The 25,748-nt window shown below is 41.0% G+C and overlaps 1 protein-coding gene across 3 annotated transcripts in view; it reads left to right on the top strand.

Annotated features, from left to right (window-relative positions):
* Positions 1-3,427: 3,427 nt before the first annotated feature.
* Positions 3,428-25,748, top strand: part of snphb (syntaphilin b) — a 34,589-nt gene continuing 12,268 nt past the window's right edge. For 2 of the 3 annotated variants that reach the window (XM_004565498.2, XM_004565497.2), the window contains exons 1-2: positions 3,428-3,635; positions 17,295-17,423. In XM_004565498.2, coding sequence (XP_004565555.1) covers positions 17,374-17,423 — 50 coding nt within the window. In that variant the 5' untranslated portion in view covers positions 3,428-3,635; positions 17,295-17,373. Of the gene's footprint in view, positions 3,636-17,294; positions 17,424-22,150; positions 22,304-25,748 lie in introns of all 3 variants that reach the window. The other variant, XM_004565495.2, reaches the window with a different exon arrangement.

The raw sequence follows: 25,748 nt of genomic DNA, 5'->3' as shown, positions 1-25,748 counted from the left end.
TGAATTGAATTGAATTGGTGTTTTCTTAATATTCCCACTAGGGAGCAGCATTGAGAGGAACAATGTTCAGCCATACATACACAGATCCATAAAAATGTAGAAAGTATTAGAATAGCAGTTTTATTTGCAAATGTATACTGAGACCTGTAATTGTAATTCCATTCAAGAAATGTACTTTCTTATTCTTTATCATGAGTGAACACTGATTGTTTTGTCCCTAAGCCAAGAAACACTGATCATTATTTACTTACATCTATGCAGGTAACTATAATTTTTTATCAATGCCCTGCAGTGCCTCAGAAAATAAAGACTGCATTGCTGCAGAAAAATTGCAACCACTTCAGCATTAACAATCAATACTCACATCCGACCCCTGAATTTTGATGCACTGAAGACCTCCGCAGGTTTAAATCTATTTCATGAAAAGGTGACTACATGGGAATTAGCTAGTTTTCCCTGTTAATTATTCACAAAGTGATTTGATCTTCATCTAAATCTATAGACAGCATTAAGCTCAAAATGTTGATGTACAAAATTTGGGGGAAAATTTGGTTCTACAGTCAGAATTTTCTCAGCATTGCCACATTTGCAGGATATGAGATGTGATGTGCCACTGTTAAAGACATGAGTTGCGATCTGGGCTTTAACTTGGCCAAACCCTAACATTTCCCTGGAACATGACTTGATAGATGACCCTAGTTGAACTTATTTTATTCCTAAGCCTCAGTGTTCTTTTGTAAACTTCAAGTAACATTTTTTGTCATATCTGGTCTTTGGGCAGCTCGTATGTATTAGACTTGTGGGCATCTAATAACTTATTTTAGCCGTTAGCTATTTCCTTTGGAGTCATCTTAGCTGGTTTCCAATAGAGAACAGACACAGTACCAATACATCTTCTTCGCCTTCTCCTGCTCTCTCTGGTAGCTTTCATTTTCACACTCCACTGTTTTGTCATAAAAGCTAAAAAAAAAAAAAAAAGGCCCAAAACTGAGATATTCTGAATGTCTGTAAGTGTTTTTATCGATGATGACAAAACCTCACATGGTTGAGTGACAATACAGTGTTTTTGATAAGTTAAAGCAGCGCCAACCCTTTGCAGCTGTCCTCTTCATCCATATCCACCAAATGGTTGTAAATCAAGAGGAATGACTAAAGCTGGGCAGCGAGATGACCATTAAGCAGAGGTGACACACTTGGGACACCACACGTCGCTGTTGAGCAGTCTGGAGTGTTTGTTGGATTAAATTAACGACACGCTGACAATGAACAGTGCCCACCTGACAATCAAACTCCTTTCAAACTCACTCAAGACATCAGGCAAGAGGCAGCGCTTTTAGGTATGGGATGATACCATCAAGTCCTGTCAGCTCTTGAGACACACCTGGCAGTTTTCAGGAAGTTATTTTGAAATAAATTCTAAATTACACAAAAACTGCACAGATACAATTACCAACCAAATGTCATGAGTTTAAAAAATGCCACATTTTACATTTTTACCACAACCTAAGTAGCAAGATGGTGGCTATCAGTTCAAGATTCTTTTAGTTTGATCACTTTGTGGCAGCTGTATCGGAAGGTAGAGTTTTAGTGACACAAACCCCATCTTGTACGTGCATGTGGAAGTGTCCTCGGGCAAAATAACTCCTAATTTTCCCCCAGAGCCATGGATTAGAATCTGAGTGATGGTTAAAGGCATGAAAGTGTTGCGTGAATCTCCAAGATTTTGTTGACGTCATTATCCCAGGGATTCTCAAGGGAGTTTTTCTTTCAGTTTAAGGCATTTCTGTTTAATTTACACTGAGCATCATTCTGTGAGGATCTGTCCTATTCATCTGTCCCTCAGTTCTTTCTGCTCTAAAAGAGAGCTCAGTTGCCCACATATCAATTCAATTCAGTGTTATTTATACAGCGCCAAATCACAACAACAGTCGCCTCAAGAAGCTTTATATTGTAAGCTAGACCCTACAATAATACATACAGAGAAAAACCCTACAATCACATGACCCCCTATGAGCAAGCACTTTGGCGACAGTGGGAAGGAAAAACTCCCTTTTAACAGGAAGAAACCTCCGTCAGAACCAGGCTCAGAGAGGGGCGGGGCCATCTGCCGAGACTGGTAAATATGAAAATTAAGAGATTGAGATTAAGATGCATACTTATTTTATTTAGTTGTGTAAAAGCTTCTTAAAGATATGTTGTTCTTTTGTGTGTTATCTTTGTCATCTGGAGTGACATCCCAAAGGCATCACAACAGTGGACTTTTATGTTTTAGTGTCAGTTAATAAGCATGGTTTAACTTAACTCTCATAATTAGTTGATAAGATGACAATGACCCCTAATTATTTTATTTAAAATACTGTTTATATTTAAATATGCATGCATTTTCACACACCAAAGGAAAATAAAACTCAACACTTTCAGTTTTCTGTAAACATGGTTAAATATTTGCACAATTCTAATAGAAAAACTTACCATGAATAATTGACGGGGGTATATCAGGTATATGATCTTAAATGAGTTTCTTCAGCTAAATATAGCTATCCACATAAAATCAGAAAAAAGAAGAAAATCCAAATATGACATAATGGAGCATAGGACAGTGTTCTCAGTAATGATATATAGGATCAACTTCCTACTTTTAGAAATATACACATTTAAAAAGACACAAAGGTATGCCAGAAGTGCCTATTAACATTTTTAAGATTTTTTTTCTAGTAAAAGGTATTGTTTCTTGAACTATGGCTGAGACGGTCAGTATAGGACAATTTTGAGATTTGGCACAAAGTCTTTAAAAATAAGTAAAAGGAAGTCAGGTTTTATTACAGGTCTATGTAAAACAAAGAAATGTTTAACCATTTAATAGCACTTTAAATGAGGACAATGAAAACTCACTAACTCTTGTTTATCTTGAACGCTGTACAAAAGTCTTTCTGGAGGTCTTTCAAAGTTTTTGTTTGGACACTGGCTACTTGTCTACTTCTCTCTCATCCTCTGACCAACATCCCCTTGTGTCACACCAACCCTCTGCATGTCCTCCTTCACAACATCCTCGAACTTTCTCTGTGATCTTCCTCTTTTCCTACCTCAACATCATTCACACAGAATGTCCACTTCCCCTCCTCTGCACATGTCCGAGCATATATTTGTCCCTCTGATTTACTCATTTAAAATCCTGTCGATCACTCCCAACAAATATTTTTACATCTTCACAATAGCCATAATTATATATTTATTGCAGTGTTACCTAGTAACAGACCACTTTCTACTTGCAGTGACAGCAGCCCTGTCTCTAATGTATTCTCGGTGTTAAAGAAGCTTGCACTGTAGCTTGCACTGAGCTGAAGCCCGACAAATGAAGCAGTGTTTCCCTTTAAAAAGATCAATCTGACGTAACGTGACGCAGATGCTTCCGTCCATATACCCTTGTGCCTCTCCTCCTCACGCGGCAGCCATCCAGTGCATCTCCCTGCATCCCTCCTGACTCAGCCCCCTCTCTCCCTCCTCCCCACGCCTCCTCGGACGTGCCGCCGCTCCATCAGGCGGAGCTCTTGGTGGAAGAAATGAGGGACACAACAACAACCATGGCGATGGAGCTGTGGACGGACTAACAGCGGTATACGGGAAGCCGGGCACAGGTAAGCGGGGCCGGGTCAAGCCCGTTTATGGAAATCATCGGTGCCATCCGTGGATGCTGCAGAGCTCTCTCAGTGCGGAGAACGAGTCTGCGTGTAGTGAACCGAGTGGCTCACAACAGCGGTTAGAAATAATAAGTGAATGGAGCCCCCGTGCAGGGAATTTGTGGAGAGTAAAGCTCTTGGTTGTCGGGTCAGGCTGTTTTCTGGCCTGTCTGTTTGTTTTGGTGCAGCTGATGGAGGCATGATGATGATGATGTTGATGCGCAGTGCGCTTTCTCCGGCAGATGTTTTCGCGTCTGGTCATCCTGCGCGTCCATGTTTGAACTCTCACGGGCCTTTGGGCGTCAGATATAGTACACACTGTCCACGCAGCGTCACAGCAGACAGTTTTTAAAACCCCTGGCTCCGCATGCACAAGTAGCTCACACTCAAAGTGAGTGTCATCCATGTTTGCAGGCGGCAGAGTCGTGACGGGCTGCCTGGCGCTGCAGTTTGACCTTGCAGCATTCCTGTTTTTCCACTAACGTAACGTCCTGCCTGACAGATGACAGAGCCAGAGCTCTTTTTTCATGTCCACATGACTTTTACTCTGATCATATCACAGAACAGTCTAGTTTCCGTGAGCAAATTCATTTGCGCACAGTTTTCTTTTACGGGTTTTCTGTCAGGCTTAAGCCTGATTTTAATAGAGTGGCAGAGAAGCGTAGTCAGTGAATGGATGGAGTTATGAAAGGAGTTTGATTGAAGATTCTGGCGCAAGGATCTCCCTGAATATTCTTGGCACAGAAAGCATATTGTGCATTTCTGTGCCAGTGCTGAAAGAACACTTCCTCCACTTTGTCATCATAAATGCTCAACGTTTTTTACAGTTAAGTAGGTAGACACCGAGAAGTACATGTGTGCAAGCAAAGACTGTTAAATACATTTGGACACTAATGCACTATGAGACACTGAGCCCATTTTCTTTCATCTCTAGCAGCTTTTGCATTTTTTGTGTTGCCATGTTGCATGTCTTGGTAGTGATTGTCTTTTAGATTTGAGTTTTCTACTTTTGTGTAAAACTGTTTTCAGTCTCTGTTTATAGGCTTTTGATCTTTATATGTAAGAAATGTTATTTTTGTTGTTCTCTGTCTCTTTGCCTCTACTTTTGTTTAATTTGCATATTTGTGGAATGGTTTTAGGTGTTGTTTTATTGGATCTTTCATAGTTGTTTTGGGTCTTTGTAATTGTTTTGAATCATTTGTTGCCTTTTTAAGGAAATGTATGTATTTGTGCACTTAATTTTAAAGCCATTCCATTTCCGTTGCCATTTTAAGTTCTATTTTCATGTTTAAATTGTTTGTTGTTGAGTCTCTTTTATCCTTTCATTTTGAATCTCTTTTTAGATACCCTTCAGAAAGGGGCTACCAGACCCAGGCACCCAAGGAGTCACAGGGGCTCTTGGGGAACTGAGCCTGTTCCGTTAGGACTGTTCAGTTCTCCAGCCACACTTATGAACCTTAATTAATTTATGAGGCCACATACGGTCAGTACGCTGTCTGAAACAGAAGTCCAATGCATTGCTGCAAGCTGTAAGACTGAGCTGTCCTTTGCAGCATTGCCATCTTGTCAGCAGCAGGCTCCTTCCTTCATCCTGTTCCTCAGTGCACCCAGCCAATAGCCACTCTCCTTCTGGTCACGTTCCAAACAAGTGGCGGACTGACCGTTGCCATGGTGACGTAGTCACCAGGCAAAAATGTGTGCCATTTATCCAGATGCACTCATGGAGAGTAAATTTTAGGAACAACAAGCAGAATTGTTGATCCTTCAAGTGTGGCACTGCTCCGGTGGTCTCTCAGTATATGAAATGCTCTTTGTTCTATTTGTTGTAGTGTCAATCAAACCTTCAAAACCATGAATGCTGCAAAGGAAGAAAGGGTATTCCCTTTTAGTATAGGTATAGCCCACATGTGCAGTAAAACATGTCACTTTGAATTTCAGTTGTTTGCACAATATTTCTACAGTAACTGGAGATAAGGTTTAGTGGCTATAAAGAAGAAAGAGCAGGGGAAATAGCAGAAAGCTTAATTTTACACAATACTAAGTTTAATTGTATAAGTGGCTCTTCAGACCTCAGTTACACACCTAGAGACCGGTCTGCGGCCCTCAGATCTCTAGAGAAGAATGTGTACTCCCTGAGCAGATAGTGATTTGTAGCTGAAGGTTGCTGGTAGTCTTTAGTAGCAGTTGTTAGGTGAACCTGGTCGTAAAGACAATACTGCACAAGCAACCTTCATATAATTGCTTTGGTTGCTAGATTGCTGCAGTCACCTGTTATGTGCATGGAAGATGATGACTTGCTTGCAGACTGGGGTGGCTGTAGCTCAGGAGGTAGAGCAGGTCATCTGCTAGTCGCAAGGTTGGTGGATCTATTCCTGGCTGTTACTGCTGTAGTCATACTCCAGTACATCTGTTGGAGTATGAACTCTGGTGCTTCCGTGTGAGTGTTTTTAGGTAGAAAAACTACATGTATAAATGGATGAATGAGGTAAGTTGTATAAAACACTTTTTAGTGCTCAGGTAGACAATCAGCCCATTTACCAGATACTCGCTAAATAACCACCAAGCAGTAGTGAAACCTGAAAAAGTGCAGCACAAAGAAACTGAGAATGTTTGCTTTAATGCAACGTATGTCTTACTGCTGAAACCAACACATTTCCAAACACTGCAACTTTTACTATGAAGACAAACAGTCTCTTTTTGCATTCACACAAAATTCACCATCACTTAGAGACCAAGACTAGTGATTGGTGGTTGCAAGGGGGTCAACGACCAGCCTCTATGCCTCTGTGACTTACTTTAGCAAAGGACTTAACAGGGAATGGCAGCAACCTCCAGTAACCACTCACCACTGGTTTCTCTAGTGGCCAGTGTTTGCCTGGTCACCAACTGGTGTTTAGGCCTGTGTAACTGGAAGCTAAATGTTGCTACAGGTAGATAAAGACAACCAATTTAACAAATTGAATCATTATTACAAATTGTTATTTGTAAGGTATTTTCCGTCACTGGGATGATAATCAAGTGTGAGTATGCACCCCTGTTTTTACATTACAAAAACAGAGATTAAAAAAGTCTCGTCTTCACAACATGTTGGTGGAAATACACAAGTGAGATTTCTTATGATCTCATGAAATCTTCCAAGTTGTTCAGCTGAACACAGAAAAAAAAAAATAAAGGAATAAAAATAATGGTTTGGAACAGCCAAGTTCAAGTCCAAACCTTAAAGTTATGGAAGGAAACTTAGCAACATTAAATTATGTTATAAACTATGAAATGGGCAAAAGATCCTCCAAAGTCGATGCAGGACTCATCAACAGTTATTCAAAAGATTAGCTGCAATTATTGCTGCACAATGAAGTCAAACCAGAGGCTAAAAGCAAAGGTTGTAAACAATTTCCTCTCATTTTTTCACTTTATATGTTTGATTTTGGTCCTGACGATCTTTTCTGTGTTCCATCTCTCGCCCTTTCGTGGCTGTTCACAGTGAAGAATTGAGTACATACGTTACTCAGGAGATGGTGGAGACCAACACAGAGAAAAAAGAGAGCAGATATTCTTCTATCCATCCAGTGTTCACAAAAATACCACTTCAGATGATACATGCCTGAAATAGGCAGGAGAGATAAGCAATGTCAATCGACAGTGAAAGAGATTCATGTAGGCAGTGCTGAGTTGTACACTGTAATAATGTGATTATTGATTTCCTGCTTTTATCAATGCTCTTTGGTTCACACACGCTATTAGCACGATCATTTAGGCTGCAGCACTCTGGCGTGGTTTCATTTGCTGCTGCTTGGCTCACTAATGACAAACCTATGGTGTATTGGATATTTTGAGCATTTGACCTGATTAAGCTCAGACAGCCCCTTAGAAATCCAGAAGTGCTTTTTAACCAAAGCCAAATGAGGGCAAAAGTCCAATAAATGCCTGATGTAACGAAACTATAAGAGCACCATTAACCCTGGTGAGCATAAAAGAAAAAAAACAGAGTCTTGTTATTATTGATTGATTATATTTGTTCAAGGATTAGAACATTATTATTTTTTCTTTGTTATGTTAATTAGTAAGAGCACTGCTGTAGCAGCTTTATTGCTGTGCTCTGCTGGACCTTATTCTGCATGCACTGCGGCAATAGGGTGACTCTGCAGGACTGGCCTGATCTGCGTTTGCCGTTTTGACCTCCTTACTGTATGTGTGAATAAGTTTGTATATGCTCATGGCTCATGTTCATGGGGAAAGGCTTGTAAGAAAGAGGAGCTGGTCTTCACGTTGCCATCTGTTTTGAGAAACTGACATTGTGCAGCCTTTACTGCAGTGTGTATTTGCATCACTATCAGCTGCTGCTATAGAGACTTGCTGTGGGTAGGTTTATACCACTTTCTATTGTGAAAGGGCAATAAAAATTGATTCTTTTTAATTGCACCTCTCTGGAAACCTCAATTCAAGATTTTATCGGTCAATAACAGCTATTTGCCATTGCAAATGCCAGTACCAATTAAAAACATAAAAAAGAGACAAACACCCTTCATCCATGTAACGAGTGTTTCCATTGCATAGTTTGTTCCCCAGAGTGCACTCTGCAACTTCCCTGTCGGCAACATATGTTTGGAATGCCACAAACATGACAACCAGCTGAGCCAAGCAGAGCTGGGCAGAGCATAAATCAAATAAGTGCTGCACTGGATGCATTTGTATAAAACTTCCACAAAGAAACGCAGAGGATTAGTGACTTCTGTGATTGTTATGAAACAAAGTCCCAAATGTCTTGTTGTTTTTTCCTTTAGCTGCACTGTAGACTGCAGAGACCAAACCTGACGACGGCTAACAAACAGATCAACCAGCAGATTTTTAGTTATTTCCAGTGTTTTATGTAGTGTTTACATGTAATTTGTCCTTTGTAGGAAAAATCCAGGAAACCAGCACCTCTACCATCAACATCATAACCATGTTTTTCTTGTGTAAGACTTGGTATTTATAGCACTTATGGTGGAGGGTCATATTGTTATGTTTCCCCAGGTAGGATGCTACTAGAAGCGGCTGACTGTGCTGTATGTTAAGATAAAAGAATGAGTCATCATCCAGTGCGATAGAGACTGTTTACCTCGGAGAGCCGCAGTGTTCCATTCAGTCTACAGATTTACTATTGAAATCAGATGAGGAGTTCACTGCTTGTGAATTCTTCGCCTTCACTAGTTTGGGAATAGTGTAGCAAATAAGACATAATTAACCTTTGACCCCTAACACACGGAATATATCTAACTCTGACACTGTGATGCCGGAGCCAGCAGCTGTGTTGGAGAACTTCCTGGTGCCTAAAATATAGCCATACATTTCTAATACTTCAAATGGACACAGTGATGGTGTTTCATTCATTGTGATCTGCTTTATTTTGCCACCTTTTAATTACATTAAGGTATTATTCCATGAAGAATTGTCATCCATTGAAATGCTAAAGACTTTAATTTAAAATAATTACAGAAAGGATTGCTTATGTATTAACATGCTCTCTTTTTGTGTGTAATAGCAACCCTGACCACAAGCTGAAACACATTAGTAAAGGACTGTGTTCTATATAAGAACACTTGTTGCTGGAGTTTGACCTATATAAAAATATATCTTATATAAAGGATGGATGTCACCACTGTGACATCATCCATTGCTTAGCTCGGGCCCAGCTTCTTTTATACTGATAGGCCATCTTAAACTATACGCTGATTTATCCTGATTTGCACCATTAACTATGACTTCAGTTGTTACTGGAATCAACCAATGGGAGACAGAGGCCTTTTTTATTAATAGACGTCTATGAAACAAAACAGCATTTTAAAACTAAAGGAGCCATTCCTTAGAAAGATAGCAGGTGTAAAGTTCCCCCAAATTGGGTTTCTGTTTAAAACCCAGGACGCCATCTTTTATTTACAGTCTATGTTTGTCTTTTATTTGATCTTTCTCATTGATCATTGATACGGAGCCCCGCAGGGGACATGGGAGAAAGAAAAATTAGGACTGACTTTTGCGAGATCCCGAGATCCCAAAAGTTTTGCGAGATCCCGAGATAGTTTTGCGAGATCTCGCAAAAGTCAGTCTTAATTTTTTTTTCTCCCATGTCCCCTGCGGTGCTCCGTACATTGACCCCCTCAAGGGCGGGAGAATTGTTGAATTGTTACAGAACAACCACAGTTGCTTTGTAAGATCAACACTCACCCACAAGCACATCCAAACACACACCAGAGGTGTTGAATGGCTGTTCTGGAATAGCAGCAGTGACTCAGTGTTCAAGACCCTATGGCTATCAAGCAGTTTATGAACCTCTGGTTTCCAGCATTTTCCTGTTTATTAGATAGGCTTGCATTATGCATTCAGGAGGCTCTGGTAACTGGTGTGAGTCACACCTTCACACACACACACACACACACACACACACACACACACACACACACACACACACACACACACACACACACACACAGCCTCCAGTCCCCCAAGTCGTGAGTTATGTTACCACTGCAGTCTGCTCGATCTAGATGAAAGACTAAAGGAGGAGTTTAAATGCAGACTTGTGAGTCTGCATTCCTCTCACAAATTATGTTGTGCATCCTGGAATAAGTCAGATCTTTGTTACTGTTTAGTACTGCCTGTAAGTACTTTCACGTACTGACACTGCAGAACATTTGTTGCAGATGCTCTGAGATTCATCAAGGGCACATCATGGTTGGACAACAAGGACACGCTGTCTTTCATGAGAGACAATGCACTGTGTGTTCTGCTCCAGACACATGGGGGTATGAATAATCCGGAGTTTGTGAATGTGTGTGTATGTAATCATGCCATTCCATAGTCCTGTGTGTCCAGAATCATCCTTCTTTCAAACCTCCTTCCTTTCCTTAGTTACTATTCTTCTCGCAACACGTGCTGTCTTCTCCTTTCATCTCATTGGCTCCTCTTTCCTCCTCTCATCCTCACGTTCTCTTGTCCCTTACCTCCTCTCTTTCCAGTTTTGTGTTTCCATGTCGTCAGCACAGAAGCTGCTTGCCTGTTCAGCACACTCAGGCTGGGTATGGTGTTGCATAACAGGCCTAACTTAATAAATCATCTGCATCATGTGGTCTGGTGTGGTTTGATCTGTGGTGACAGCAACCAAAGCAGGATGACATGCTGACTTGAAGTTAGATATAAGATAGTTAAGGCAGCTAAGATTGGTAGATATGAATTATAAGCTAAGTAAACTTTTGCTCTAAAAAGTCAAAAACAGTGAAGTTAAGAGAAAAGGTTTTAAATTGTCAAGGATCTTAGCCAAATGGTATAATTTAATGTAGATTAAACACACTTCCATGCTGGTTTCACTTTTCAGATCTACAAGTCACATTCATTATCTAGAGGAGCTTCAGAGTCCAAACACAAAGAAGGTGTCTTACCAGCTAAATTCATCGTTTATATACAAATCTAATAATTACAAATACAAAACTAATAATTAATATAAAAGGTCCAGAAAAAACGGTATCTACTAGCAGAATAAGTTCTCTTGCTTATTTAAACTCAGCTAGTTGAATAAATATCTCTGTAAGCTGAAGCATTAACATTTCTCCTCACTGCGTCGAAGGAAACCAGAAAAACAATGCCATAGCATTTTTCTTCCAACACCAAACTGTACAGTTGGCACTCCGGCAGGTAATGTTCTCCTGACATTTGCCAAACCAGACTTGTCCATCATAGTGCCAAATAACGAAATATGATTCATCACACCACAGACCACATTTCCACTGCTCCAGAGTCTAGTGGTGGTGTGCTTCACTCCGCTCCATCTGACACGGCATTGTGCTTGGCAATGTATGTTTACATGTTGCAGCTCAGCCATAAAAACCCATGCCATGAAGCTCCTGGAACATAGTTTTTGTGCTGATGTTGCTGCTGGAGGAGATTTAAACTACATACTATAAAATTTGCATCTGTAATGTAAGATGGGCTGACACTTTGTGTCTATGTTGCCATGGTTCATAAATGCTTCCACTTTGCAATAATACTACCTACAGGGTCACATGGGGGTGCTGGAGCCTATCTCAGAAGTCTTAGGGTGAGAGGCAGGGTGAACAGGCACCTTGAACAGGTCGCCAGTCTGTCACTGGGCTAACACACAGATACAGACAACGATTCACACTCACATGCCCTATGGGCAATTTAGAGTTTCCATTTAACCTATCCCTGCTAACTACAAGTCTTTGGACTGTGGGAGGAAGCCGGAGTACTACAGTAGATTCTCTGTGGATACATTTTTCTGTGATGTGCTCCTAAGGTTGCTTTGTGTTTATACCAGGGGTCAGCAACCTTTAACACCCAAAGAGCCTTTAGGACGCGATTTCCACGCAAAAGAAAACACTGGGAGCCGCAAATACTTTTTGACATCTAAAATTAAGATAACACTGTATATATTGTTTTTTACCTTTATGCTTTGTGTGAACAACTAAGGTGTGTTGCTTATGAAATCCATGAAGTGCTACAGAGAAAATTACATTTTATTTATGTAATTAACATATTTTGAACTCTTAAAGAAATATAACAAAAGGAAAGACACCCAGCTGAACTAAAATGATCCATGTAGCAAACAAAAACTGTTGTGAGCCGCCACCCTTATATCACCTTTGGGCTTTTGGAGCCTTGACCTGACTTTTAAAAAAATAATTGGGATAAAAAGCACTATGCTGCTAAAAAATGAAAAATAAATATTTGCAAAATTCTGCCTAAATATGTATTTTACCTGGTTAATGTGTGTGGCGGGGTGTGGCCTGCTGCGCCGCTGCAGGGGAGGCGGACGCACCTGAGCGGCACCCGCAATCACGCCTCGCCGCCTTAACGTCTGTGCTATCTGTGCTGTTGTGTTGGTATGTGTCGGGCTGTGAGCTGAAAAGCTACAGCCGGCTGTATGCGTACAGCGACCGTGTGTGAAAAGTGGTCAATAAAGAGATGCTGAAAAGCGTGTTCATGGAAACATCGTCGGGTCTGCTGTGATATGTTTACAATGGGACTTCTGCTCCTGAACCTCTGCGCACAGCGTCTGCAAATCGGGGCTGTACGAAGTCACTTCATCTTTACGCAGGACTGTAAGCTGTCACCTGTGAGGTGTGAGCAGTGTTTGTTTTTAACATACAGTGGGGCAAAAAAGTATTTAGTCAGCCACCGATTGTGCAAGTTCCCCCACCTAAAATAATGACAGAGGTCAGTAATTTGCACCAGAGGTACACTTCAACTGTGAGAGACAGAATGTGAAAAAAAAATCCATGAATCCACATGGTAGGATTTGTAAAGAATTTATTCGTAAATCAGGGTGGAAAAGAAGTATTTGGTCAATAACAAAAATACAACTCAATACTTTGTAACATAACCTTTGTTGGCAATAACAGAGGTCAAACGTTTACTATAGGTCTTTACCAGGTTTGCACACACAGTAGCTGGTATTTTGGCCCATTCCTCCATGCAGATCTTCTCGAGAGCAGTGATGCTTTGGGGCTGTCGCCGAGGAACACGGACTTTCAACTCCCGCCACAGATTTTCTATGGGGTTGAGGTCTGGAGACTGGCTAGGCCACTCCAGGACTTTCAAATGCTTCTTACGGAGCCACTCCTTTGTTGCCCGGGTGGTGTGTTTTGGATCATTGTCATGTTGGAAGACCCAGCCTCGTTTCATCTTCAAAGTTCTCACTGATGGAAGGAGGTTTTGGCTCAAAATCTCACGATACATGGCCCCATTCATTCTGTCCTTAACACGGATCAGTCGTCCTGTCCCCTTGGCAGAAAAACAGCCCCATAGCATGATGTTTCCACCCCCATGCTTCACAGTAGGTATGGTGTTCTTGGGATGCAACTCAGTATTCTTCTTCCTCCAAACACGACGAGTTGAGTTTATACCAAAAAGTTCTACTTTGGTTTCATCTGACCACATGACATTCTCCCAATCCTCTGCTGTATCATCCATGTGCTCTCTGGCAAACTTCAGACGGGCCTGGACATGCACTGGCTTCAGCAGCGGAACACGTCTGGCACTGCGGGATTTGATTCCCTGCCGTTGTAGTGTGTTACTGATGGTGACCTTTGTTACTTTGGTCCCAGCTCTCTGCAGGTCATTCACCAGGTCCCCCCGTGTGGTTCTGGGATCTTTGCTCACCGTTCTCATGATCATTTTGACCCCACGGGATGAGATCTTGCGTGGAGCCCCAGATCGAGGGAGATTATCAGTGGTCTTGTATGTCTTCCATTTTCTGATGATTGCTCCCACAGTTGATTTTTTCACACCAAGCTGCTTGCCTATTGTAGATTCACTCTTCCCAGTCTGGTGCAGGTCTACAATACTTTTCCTGGTGTCCTTCGAAAGCTCTTTGGTCTTGGCCATGGCAGAGTTTGGAGTCTGACTGTTTGAGGCTGTGGACAGGTGTCTTTTATACAGATGATGAGTTCAAACAGGTGCCATTCATACAGGTAACGAGTGGGGGACAGAAAACCTTCTTACAGAAGACGTTACAGGTCTGTGAGAGCCAGAGATTTTCCTTGTTTGAGGTGACCAAATACTTATTTTCCACCCTAATTTACGAATAAATTCTTTACAAATCCTACCATGTGGATTCATGGATTTTTTTTTTCACATTCTGTCTCTCACAGTTGAAGTGTACCTCTGGTGCAAATTACTGACCTCTGTCATCATTTTAAGTGGGGGAACTTGCACAATCGGTGGCTGACTAAATGACTACAGACCCGTGGCTCTGACATCTGTGGTCATGAAGTCATTTGAGCGCCTAGTTCTCTCCCATCTCAAGACCCTCACGGCCCCCCTCCTGGACCCCCTGCAGTTTGCATATAGAGCCAACAGGTCTGTAGACGACGCCATCAACATGGCCCTACACTTCATCCTGCAGCATCTGGACTCCCCAGGAACCTACGCCAGGATCCTGTTTGTGGACTTCAGCTCTGCCTTCAACACCATCCTTCCAGACCATCTCCGAGACAAGCTTTCCCAGATGAATGTGCCTGATCCCATCTGCCGGTGGATCACTGACTTCCTGACGGACAGGAAGCAGCACGTGAGGCTGGGAAAGAATGTCTCGGACTCCCGGACCATCAGCACCGGCTCCCCTCAGGGCTGTGTTCTTTCTCCTCTGCTCTTCTCCCTGTACACCAACTGCTGCACCTCCACCCACCAGTCTGTCAAGCTAATCAAGTTCGCAGACGACACCACCGTCATTGGGCTCATCTCGGACGGGGACGAGTCTGCCTACAGGAGGGAGGTTGAACGTCTGGTGTCTTGGTGCAGCCACAACAACCTGGTGCTGAATGCCCAGAAGACAGTGGAGATTATTGTGGACTTCAGGAAGTACACAGCCCCACTCCCCCCCATCATCCTGACTGACACCCCCATCACCTCTGTGGACTCATTCCGCTTCCTGGGTACCACCATCACCCAGGACCTGAAGTGGGAGCCCACCATCACCTCCGTCATCAAGAAAGCCCAGCAGAGGATGTACTTCCTGAGGCAGCTGAAGAAATTCAACCTGCCAACATGGACGATGATGCAATTCTACACTGCAATCATCGAGTCCATCCTCACCTCCTCCATCACCGTGTGGTACGCTGGAGCCACTATCAGGGACAAACAGAGACTGCAGCGTGTTGTGCGCTCTGCTGAGAAGGTGATTGGCTGCAGACTCCCATCTCTGCAGGACCTGTACACCTCCAGGACACTGCGGCGTGCAGCCCGGATCTCAGCTGACCCTTCTCACCCTGGACACAGTCTGTTTGACCTGCTCCCCTCAGGCAGGAGGCTCCGGTCCATTCGCACCAGAACCTCTCGCCATAAGAACAGTTTCTTCCCCTCTGCTGTTGGACACATGAACAATTACCACATGATTGTCCCCGCCACTAACACATGACCCTACGCTGTGTCACTGCATCATTTCATGTTTGGCACTGATCACCACCTGCACTCATGTATATATCTTTCTACGTAGCACTCATAATTCTTATTCTCATGTATATCTCATGCACATATCTTTCTTTCTACATAGCACTTTAATTCTTATTGTCTGCACTGAAGCACCGCAGCAATTTCCTAATGTTGTAAACCTCAACATCTGGCAATAAACCCATTCTGATTCTGATTCTGATTCTGATTCTGACTAAATACTTTTTTGCCCCACTGTAGTTCACGGTGGAGAACAGCTGCTGACATAATGTGGATCCGAAGATCCATAATTGGCCTACCTGGGGTTGAAAGTCTCGATAAATGCACGCCGTTTCAGCGGGTATACCGGCTTCCGCGGGTATGACGCCTATTTTGAGCAATCAAAAAATAATAGAATATAATTTTATATTTCAATATCACAACACTCTTCCAATTTAGAACTACAAGTTAAAAAGAACATAAATAAACATAAATAAAATACGCTTCAGCTAAATACTTTAAAAAAACTAATTTATTTTCCCAAACCAAGCGGAGCTGCACTATAAGGACTAAAGAGCCGCATGCGGCTCCGGAGCCGCATGTTGCCGACCTCTGGTTTATACAAAAACACTATCATAAGGATCGTGTGTGTGTTTTCATTAGGATAGAGATTTGTGCCACTGCGCGGGTCTGTGGTTTAGTTTGCTCACTGCTAACTATGCAACAATACATCTTAGACCAGCTTTAAAATCATGATAGAGAGCCGAGGAACAATGGAAGAGGATTTAAAGTTAGAGCTCAGATGTGGATGAGGTTCTACAGTAGGTAGATTATTAGTATCGACAGGATTTGACTGAAAAACTGTCTTTCATTCAGCTGTCTTTGTTCGCCGACTTTAGAAGCAGAAGAGAATATGAGCGAGGCAGTCATGGTTGATAGGAAAACAACACAGCAGAGAAGTGTTAATGCAGGAAGCTGACTGACAGCAGGCGTCCTGCGTTTCCACACATACAGAAACCTGCCTCTCAAGGGCCCACCAAATTGTTTGTGGTGTATTATTGATGAGAATAATCCTCCTCTTTCCCCCCTCTAAGTTCTTCTTTCATCCGCTTTTCTCTCTTTTAGCCTGTCTTTCTCTCTCACAATACAACTCAGCAGGATGTTATTTGTAAATATTTTTGGACGTACTTACACTACAGCTGTGGCAGAAACCTGCAACATGTATATATGTGTACATTTACAGATTTATTCCTGCTAAAAGGGAGTTTTTTCTTCCCAGTGTTGCCAGATGCTTCCTCATATATAGGGGGCTGTAATATAAAGCACCTTGAGGTGATTGTTGTTGTGATTTGGTGCTATGTAAATAAAACTGAACCAAATCTGTCCAGATGCAGATGCAACTCTCACTTCTCTTTGCTCACCTCTGCCACTGTTATTTGACCTGGAAACAGACAAAGAAGTGGTGATTGGCTAGTTGTACCACATGATTGAAATGTGATTTGTTGCTGAACGCTGATGTCCACTCTGTGCAAGCTAAGTGTCAGCTTGTGTCAGTAGCACAAGGGAGCCTGATGAAGGCATCTATAGCGGTGCACATGGGCAGTCAGCAGAAATCACGCTTTATTTGAGTGTGTAACAGTCCTCTCTTTCTTTGTGTGACTCTGTGTTCACTCACTGCTTATGTCTGTTTTCTGTCAGGCTGCAGGCTCTCAGTATAGAGCTGAAAAACTCAGAGAAAAGGTTAGAGCACAAGAAACCCGAGACGTTGCCTGGCTCCATGTCTGCCCCTGCCCCGCCCAATCAGAGGTCTACATCGGTCTCTCGCCGGTAAGTAGAGTGAATACCTGTTTTGTGCTCACCTGTGATAATTATGGGCTTTCTGTGCACTGCAAGGTAACCATGGTTGAAAAGTCTGCAGGGAATAAGTATGTCATATTGTACTGTAGTGTCTCAGAGCCCTGAGAAATAAGTAGAGAAAAATTCATTTCAGTGATTCATGGTTTCTTAAATACTTTTTGTCTGTAAAATAAAAAAATAAGAAGCAAAAAATGAGATTCATCTGCTAAAAACCAGTAACTTCTTTTTATTGTGCTCAATTCGACCACAAGAGTCTAAAGTGTCCTTCCTCACGAACTAAACAGAGTAAAAAGTATAAATACTAAACCATCCCTGAGTATTGTGTGGCTTGCAGGCAACATCCAGGCCCAGCCTGGTGAGGTGTGAGGTGTGCGTGAAGGTCAAACATAAAGAAGTACACATTTTGCAGTTTATCTCATTTCAGACACCAAACACTCTTCAATAAACTCCTCATCTCCTGTCTTTTGCAATTTTGTGAGAAATCATAATTCAGCTTTTTTGCTTTTACTTTAAAGGCAGCTGTTTTTTTTCACTACTTTAAAAACCTGTGTGTATGCAATTGAATCCAGCATCACTGTAAATGTTAGTGATAATAGTGTTGGTGCTTTTATTATGCATGTTTCACCTCTTCATTGCCTAACTGTAACATCTACTCTTACCAGTAGCGGATAATAAAGAGATAAAATTAATATTGTGCTGAAATGAGTTCAGCTTATTGGTGCAGTCCTTGCTCTCCAGTTTTTTTCATATAAAGCAAAGCTGTATTTCCTTTGCAGGAGCTTTCAGAATTATCCAGAAAAGAAGCTTTTTGTTGGCCTCTGAGACTCCACACACTCCCTATCAAATTGTGATGGGAGACTTGGGCTTTATATCAATATATACTGATTCCCCTTAAACACAGAACCTGCGCTTACATTGTCGGCTCATTTTTATCCCACTAATTTGATTCTCCTGGTAGATTGCCCTGGTCATTACTGAAATGAACTGGCTTTGTCACCCACAGAACTTTCCACTCCCATCAGTGCATTTTTACAAGTGTGGCATTATGCTCAATTGCTCCGCAGTAAATGTTTTTGTGTAAATAAATAAATAAATAAATTTGGAGTACAAACAAGTGTCAAAGACTGGAAAAACTTTTTTCTTCTGTTTCACTGATGAAAAACAGATTACGGGACAGATTATCCTGTCAAAACCCCATTTTGAATTGTTGTTAAATCGTCTTAAGTCAAAAAAGAAAGCTGGATTAACTGTATAAAGTGAATCACATGACCTCACTTGCTTTTCGTGGATGTCATTGATATCTTTGCTGGTTGGTTAAAAAAGTTTCCAAAGAGTTTTAACTTAGGACCATCTTTGGGATCTACAAGTTGCGCATTGTTAGTTTAAAACTTTAAGTTTTTCTGTTATCAGAGACCAAAGTCTCGGTCTCTGATAATATGTAGGAACCATCGTGAAATGGAAGGAGAAATAGAAACATGTTCTGTAGAACGATGGATTGGCGAACATATGGTTCCCCAAAAACATGCAGCTTTCCAGCAATGATAATAATATATACACATATAATAATAATAATAATAATAATAATATACACAGCTAGGACTACATCACAATACATACATCTCAAAATATCACCTTTTTATAATGTTCCTTTCTAATCTTGCTGTAGTATCCAAAATAAGGTCATGCTAAACAAAAAAACAACAAAAGCACATTTAAATCAACAGTTATTATCTCTACTACTCCCAGACAGAAACATTGCCGTATTCTGGCTCAGTTCTGAAGACAAACCATATGGTGCGATGACCTATGGGCATCTCAATCCTGGCTGCCTAATGTCAGCCATATGTGGCCTGCATTTGTATAGCGCTTTACTCAGTCCTTAAGAACCCCAAAGCACTTCACACTACATTCAGTCATTCACCCACACATTCACACACTGGTGATGGCAAGCTACATTGTAGCTACAATAGTAGCTACATTGTAGCTACAGCTGCCCTGGGGGCGCACTGACAGAGGCGAGGCTGCCGGACACTGGCGCCACCGGGCCCTCTGACCACCACCAGTAGGCAAACACGGGGTTAGTATCTTGCCCAAGGATATTTTGGCATGCAGCCAGGAGGCAGCCTGGGATCGAACCACCGACCTTCTGATTAGTGGCTGACCTGCTCTGCCACCTGAGCTACAGCCACCCCATATGTGGGCAACAGATTAGCTAAATGTCAGCCACAAGTTAACCAAATAAACCATAAGTGGCCTTGAGCTGGATTTCTGCATAATCCATCATATAAAATTGAATCAAATGAAAGAGTCTCTTTTATTAGGTTTAATCTTTTAACTTTATGCACATTGCATCAAGCAAAAATTAAATCATATGCAACCGTCGTTGACTTGAAGAAATTTGTTTAACATTTAAACCTATTTTCTGCATATTCCAGCATATAAAATAAAATTATTTTTTTGCGTTTACACTCACTCTTTCAAATAGATGCAAGTAAAACACAGCAAAAATAAATAAAATAAATGAATAAATAAATAAACAAGATTCAGCGGCACTAACTCCTGTCGCTCTTAAGTCTGTTTTCACCTGTTTTGCAGGAGTGGGGCTGGTGGAGGTTTGCCCGGTGTCAGTGGGGGGGGACAACAGTGTGTGTGTGTGTGTGTGTGTGTGTGTGTGTGTGTGTGTGTGTGTGTGTGTGTGTGTGTGTGTGTGTGTGTGTGTGTGTGTGTGTTTATCTTTAACAAATATTCATAGTCAATGTGGTGCCACTTTTTAATAAGTGAGAGAAAATAGGGTGTTTTAAAATTAATTGACAGTTGTTTTAAACAGTAATAAGTAATTTAACTCCATTAATGAGTCTTTTATAAATTCTAAAAATTTTCAGCAGCGATTTAATGACATGGTGGGGTGTGCGCCTTTAAGACTGCAGTGGGAACTGCGAGACTTGAGCTTTTTCCGACACGGTTAGCTGTCAGTATTTATGAAGGATTAAAAAAATATAAATGAAAAGTTAAGGCAACATTTACTGTTACTGCTACGATTTGTAGCAGCAATAATTAAACATTTACAAAATTACACCACCAAATGGCAAGCTGGCATTGCAGTTAGCACTGAAACTCAGTTATCAGTACTTTCAGTAAAGAATGTGTAAAAATCTTCTGAATAAACAGTTAAGGAAACTGCTGATTGCAAACCAGGAAAAACTGGCATGTGTTACTTTGTATTGTAGCTTTATAATAAGTCAAATTGTAAAAGACCAACATATCATATAAATATATCTGTCTTTATTTAAAAAGTGGCACCATGCTCAGTTTGTTTCTGTACTTCCTGTAAATAACTCGTCTAAGACTTGTTGATGAATAAATGGACCTAAAATTGAGAACTAGAGTGCTATGAAAAGTATTTGCTGCCTTCTTTTTCTTTTTTTTTTTTCTTTTTTTTTTTTTATTTACTACATTTACATGTTGAGATCATCACACATTCCACATTCATTGTGCCCTTTCCAAATGAGGTAGCACTCTGGAATCCCGTCTCACAGTGTTCTTACAATGACAATAAATCTTACAAATTTTAATATTAGACAAAGATAAATACAAAATGCAGTTTTTAGATGATGATTTCATTTATTAAAGGAAATAAGTTATTCAAAACTCCTTGGCCCTACACGGAAAAAGTAATTGTTCTCCCTAATTAAATAATGTATTGAATAGAATAGAATAGAATAGAATAGCTCTTTATTATTTACGAAATTGTTGTGATCAACCACATTGTTCACTTTCACTAGTCCATCCCTCAGCTTGTGTCCTGAACCTTATGCAGCACTAATCCAAAACAGTAAGTCCAACTATAATTTTGGAGTGTTCAAAGTAAGTCTGGATCTAAGTCCAGTTAAGATGTTTTGGCAAATATCTTAACCTCTTTTTTGAATTAAGTGGGCCAAAATTCCTCCACGGCGATGTGAATGACTCAGTGCCAGTTATTGCAAACGCTTGATTGTAGTTCTTACTGCCAAGGGTGGCGTAACCCGTCATTATTGTTCCACCAAGGCCAGTTAGGTTTAGATAACTTTTTTCTTTTTATATAAACTCAGTCTGTTTGTCTAATTTTAACATTTGTTTGAAGGCTGTGAGTGTGCCAAGAAGAAATTGGGAAGGGGGAAAATACTGTTTTCATAGCAGTGTATGTTCTAAATGCTGTAAATAGCAACCGACTTGAATAGAGTTTATTGAGTATATTGATGTTCTCTCCTCTAGCCACTGGACTAACCTGGCCTGTTTACTGGACACAGGATAAAGGATAAGATGTATTTCTTGTCTGTAGGGACCACTGTTGACTTTCGCACAACCATTAACTTGTTTCGGAATGTGAATGCTGCAGTAATGTGTTGTTATATACTTAATGCATGAGTGATGGACATTGCTTTTCTTCTGTGGTCCAGTTTGACACTACCAGTACTTTAATACCACAGAAAGCCAATGTGTCGTTTCTTTCAGCTGATGTGTTAAATAGTCTTTGCTGTCATCTAGCTGTTGCTTGCTATGGTGTATGTGTTGGGCACAGACTGATAAATGGTCTCTTAAACTGGAACCAAGCTGAATCTGTCTGGAGGGTTTAATGTTTTTACAGGAAAAGTTGTGTAACTGCAGACGGATCAACGTATAGTTGTGGTGTCCTCCTCTCTCTTATTTATTTTCCTCAGATTCAACCCTCTGAAGGTGCTGCAGCCCAAACGTCGCTTGCAGCAAATACTGGCGTCCTCGCCCGTGCCGGTACCCAAGCCGGCGTCTGGGTCGGGGACTGCTGTGCCAACCGCCACAGCACCAGTGGCCATTCCTGTGCCCGCGCCCCCTGCGTGAGACACACTTCAGTTACAGTCTGAGAGAGCATGCTCCATAGCTGTAGCTGTAGCTTTGGCATGCACTGTAGCCACTAAAACCAAAATTGGAAATTAAATGTTGGAAAAATAAACAACAGCACACAGGCAAGTTAAGGTTCTAACCTGTGAATGATGCAGTGAAACGTGGTCAGGTTAGGATTAATCTTTGCAGTCAGGTGTGTGGCTTCTCCTGTCAACATCACCTGTTGCAAAGCTGCACAGCTCACATTTTAGGGAATTTCAATGTCAACGATCAGGCAAGCGGTTGGCACAAAGTAGATTTTTTATTTGAGTCTCCTAATGCTGTGAATCTAGTTAATTTCTCTTTTATTTGGTAGTTTTCATGCTAAAAACATGTGTTTGTGAGTTTAATAAAATGTTGCAACAGAACAGATCCTGATCTACTGTAAACGGTGTCATAGGATCACAACTGCCAAAAGTAAAAGTCGATTTTTTTATTTGACTGTTGTTTGCACTGAAGACTTTATCTAAGACGCAGTACTGAAACTCAGAAGTTGGGATAAATATTCATCCCCAGCATAGATAAGAATAATTTAGCAGACACAGACATGTATGTGCAGGTAAACTGAAGAGTTTACCATCAGTAGCTAGCTTGTTTAGTTAGCTAACATTACCTCTGGATACTAGATGGGTACTTGCATGCAATCAATGCTAAAAGACTTATTCTTGTTATACAGCGTAGAGCTAGTTGATGACTTATAAGGTAGTCCTGTTATTCATTAAGATTTAGCTTTAAACTATGTAAAGCAACAAGAGACTTTCAAAGGGAGGTCTATGTATTGAATTTGCCAAAATCTGCTATATTTTCATTTACTTTAGATGATGTTTGCTACAAGAAAACCTGCACCATGCTACTGTTAACATAAAGGCTAAAGGTTTATGATTAGTTTAGTGCGGAATTAGCATAGTTCTTTATAGTGCATTAAAACCTCAAGCCAAGATTATCCTCCGTTGTGGACACAGACATGGACTGCTGGAGACCCGTAGGCCAAGTAGTCATTCCTCTTATACTACTTTGTCACCTGCTTGTTCTTCACCTGGGGAGCATGCCTATTTGGTGCATTGTAATGTAAAAATGTGGTCCCAAAAAAGCAGGCATGCCTGGAGTCTATTATACATAGGGCTATAGCAAAATGACTTCTGTTTGACTTCATGATATCTTTATAAACATTTTTTGATTGGAGTTGTGGCCTCGGTTGCTATTTTCAAGACTTATCCAAAACAACATGATGTACTTTTTTAAAATAGATAGATATAGATATAGATAGATATAAATAGAAATAGATTCAACAATAACATAAACGCCTTGTGTGACTACCATGGATATGATAAGTCCTGACTGAAGTGTACAAAAATCAGAATGGTAATGTGGAAAATGCTCAAACCAAATCAGAGGGTAGTGTCATTGTGGCTACTTTCAACACATGTATACAGTCTGTGGCCTGTAAGGAGCACAGAAAGTGGCAAGAACTGTGTGCGTGTTGTTGTGTCACATCACCTTCGAATACAGAGTCTGTGATACTATCATGCACTTAAACGCAAGAATTGGTGCTAATCTTTCAAGGATTAGGTTTAGTGGCTACATGCACGGTAGAAATGGCACGTTTAATGTGCATACTGTGATCACTGGTTGACCGCAGCCACTCACTCAACAGCACTGTGTGAAACACTCATGTGCAGCAGCATTGCCTGTAATGCGAATGTGCTTTTGGTTTATCGAGATATTGTTTACTAAATCAGTTTCAGCCTCTTGAGCAAAGTTGCTTTCGTAAAGGAATATCTCTTCACTCCTCTCCACCCACTCATGCTAACACCTGACAACTGGGAAATGCTTGCCTCAAGCAGACAACACCCACACCCCAGACATTAGTTCCATCCCAGCAGATGGCTGGGATGAACTGTCACGCCCTAAACACTGTTGTACTGTGTATTTTCCAGGCTCAGTGTTTCTGCTGCTTCTTTCTCCCCATTTCTGTGCTATCAAGTGTTGAGCTGTCAATATCTGGCTTCCTCCCTAATTATGTAACACAGGACACGGTGACTCAGTTCAGTAGCAAAATATACAGTAGAAAATGGAAACAACAGACGTGCGTTCAATAATAGTTTAAATATAATGTATCTGTCTATTACAAACTGTCTCCAGCGGTTTATTACATAATCCAGGTGATTAAGGTTTTTGTTCTTTTTACTTGACCTCATGCGTAAAATTACTTTTTGGAACCTTTGCTGAACCTTAGCTGCATGCTCAAATAAACCCTGAGTAAAATTATTATTAATCTTTTACAGGGCACTCAAAATTCAAAATTTCATTTATAGTGTTGCAAGAGTTTTTAGTTTGTTTCTTTGTTTGGTCATTTGTTTGTGCACACATGTGCATGCATGATTTCATACACCACTAGTTGGACTTGGTGTATTGCTTAATTTTTTTTTAGAAGTAAATTTAAAAACTTTTCCATAGGTGCTTTGTGACAATAACAGGACAGTAATTAGCTTCTTCTCCTGTAACTTCCTCATTGTGTCGATGGACTTCAGCTCCATTGTCTTAGACGGCAGCAGACCATAGCAGTCCTTGTTCTGCTCTAGAGCCCTGGTGGAGTCAGCTTAGCAGCATTAGTTCCAAAAGTCTTTGAAGTTTTGATTAATGTGGCCCTCAAGCTCACAGCTGAACTCTGAGATGATTAAGACAGCCACTTACCAATATCTAATAATTCAGTCGTCAGCTGTTTATCTAGCAACTTCCTCAGTTAGTAAAATCCTGTGACAACAGTCAAACAGTTTTGACCTGCAATTGGCAACCGTGATCTTCTGGGAGTTCAACATAGCAGCAATTGAACTAGTTCTCCAGCAGCTGTGCATTTGGGTTTAAAGTGAACCTCCAGCTTGTTCCAGATCTGCAAGATTAGCATTGTAAGCTGCAGTCCATGATGGTGGAGCTGGAGAAAGAAAAGCTAACAGAAGAAGAAGCTGAGGACCCCCCGAACAGTGAGATCGTCACTTTGCCATCATGGAAACATGACATAGTTAACAACTGTATTTTCAAAATAGAGTGAAATGAACTCAAGAGCAATTAAAAAAATTCAGCCAAATTGCAAAAACATTGTGCTTCATTAGTTTTTCTGTGTTGGTGAAATAAGTAAGATATGTATTTCTGGGAAACACTGACTATCATCAAGTATGATATATATATTTATATATATACATATATATGACATGAACAGCAAAAAGTTTAAAGACAGAGACGAGTTATATACAAGACTATGTGCATGTTTAGTGTGGAGTTTTCGTGTCCTGTGTCCAATACCATCATGGCTGTTCTGATTGACCCTGCTTGTCCTCCCCTCCCAGTGTGGTGTCCAGTGATTGGGCAACAGTTATGTCCTTGTTAAAGAACAACAGTAAC

Source organism: Maylandia zebra, linkage group LG20, assembly GCF_041146795.1.
Source record: "Maylandia zebra isolate NMK-2024a linkage group LG20, Mzebra_GT3a, whole genome shotgun sequence".
Taxonomy (NCBI): domain Eukaryota; kingdom Metazoa; phylum Chordata; class Actinopteri; order Cichliformes; family Cichlidae; genus Maylandia; species Maylandia zebra.
This window is presented reverse-complemented; position numbering and strand designations above follow the sequence as displayed.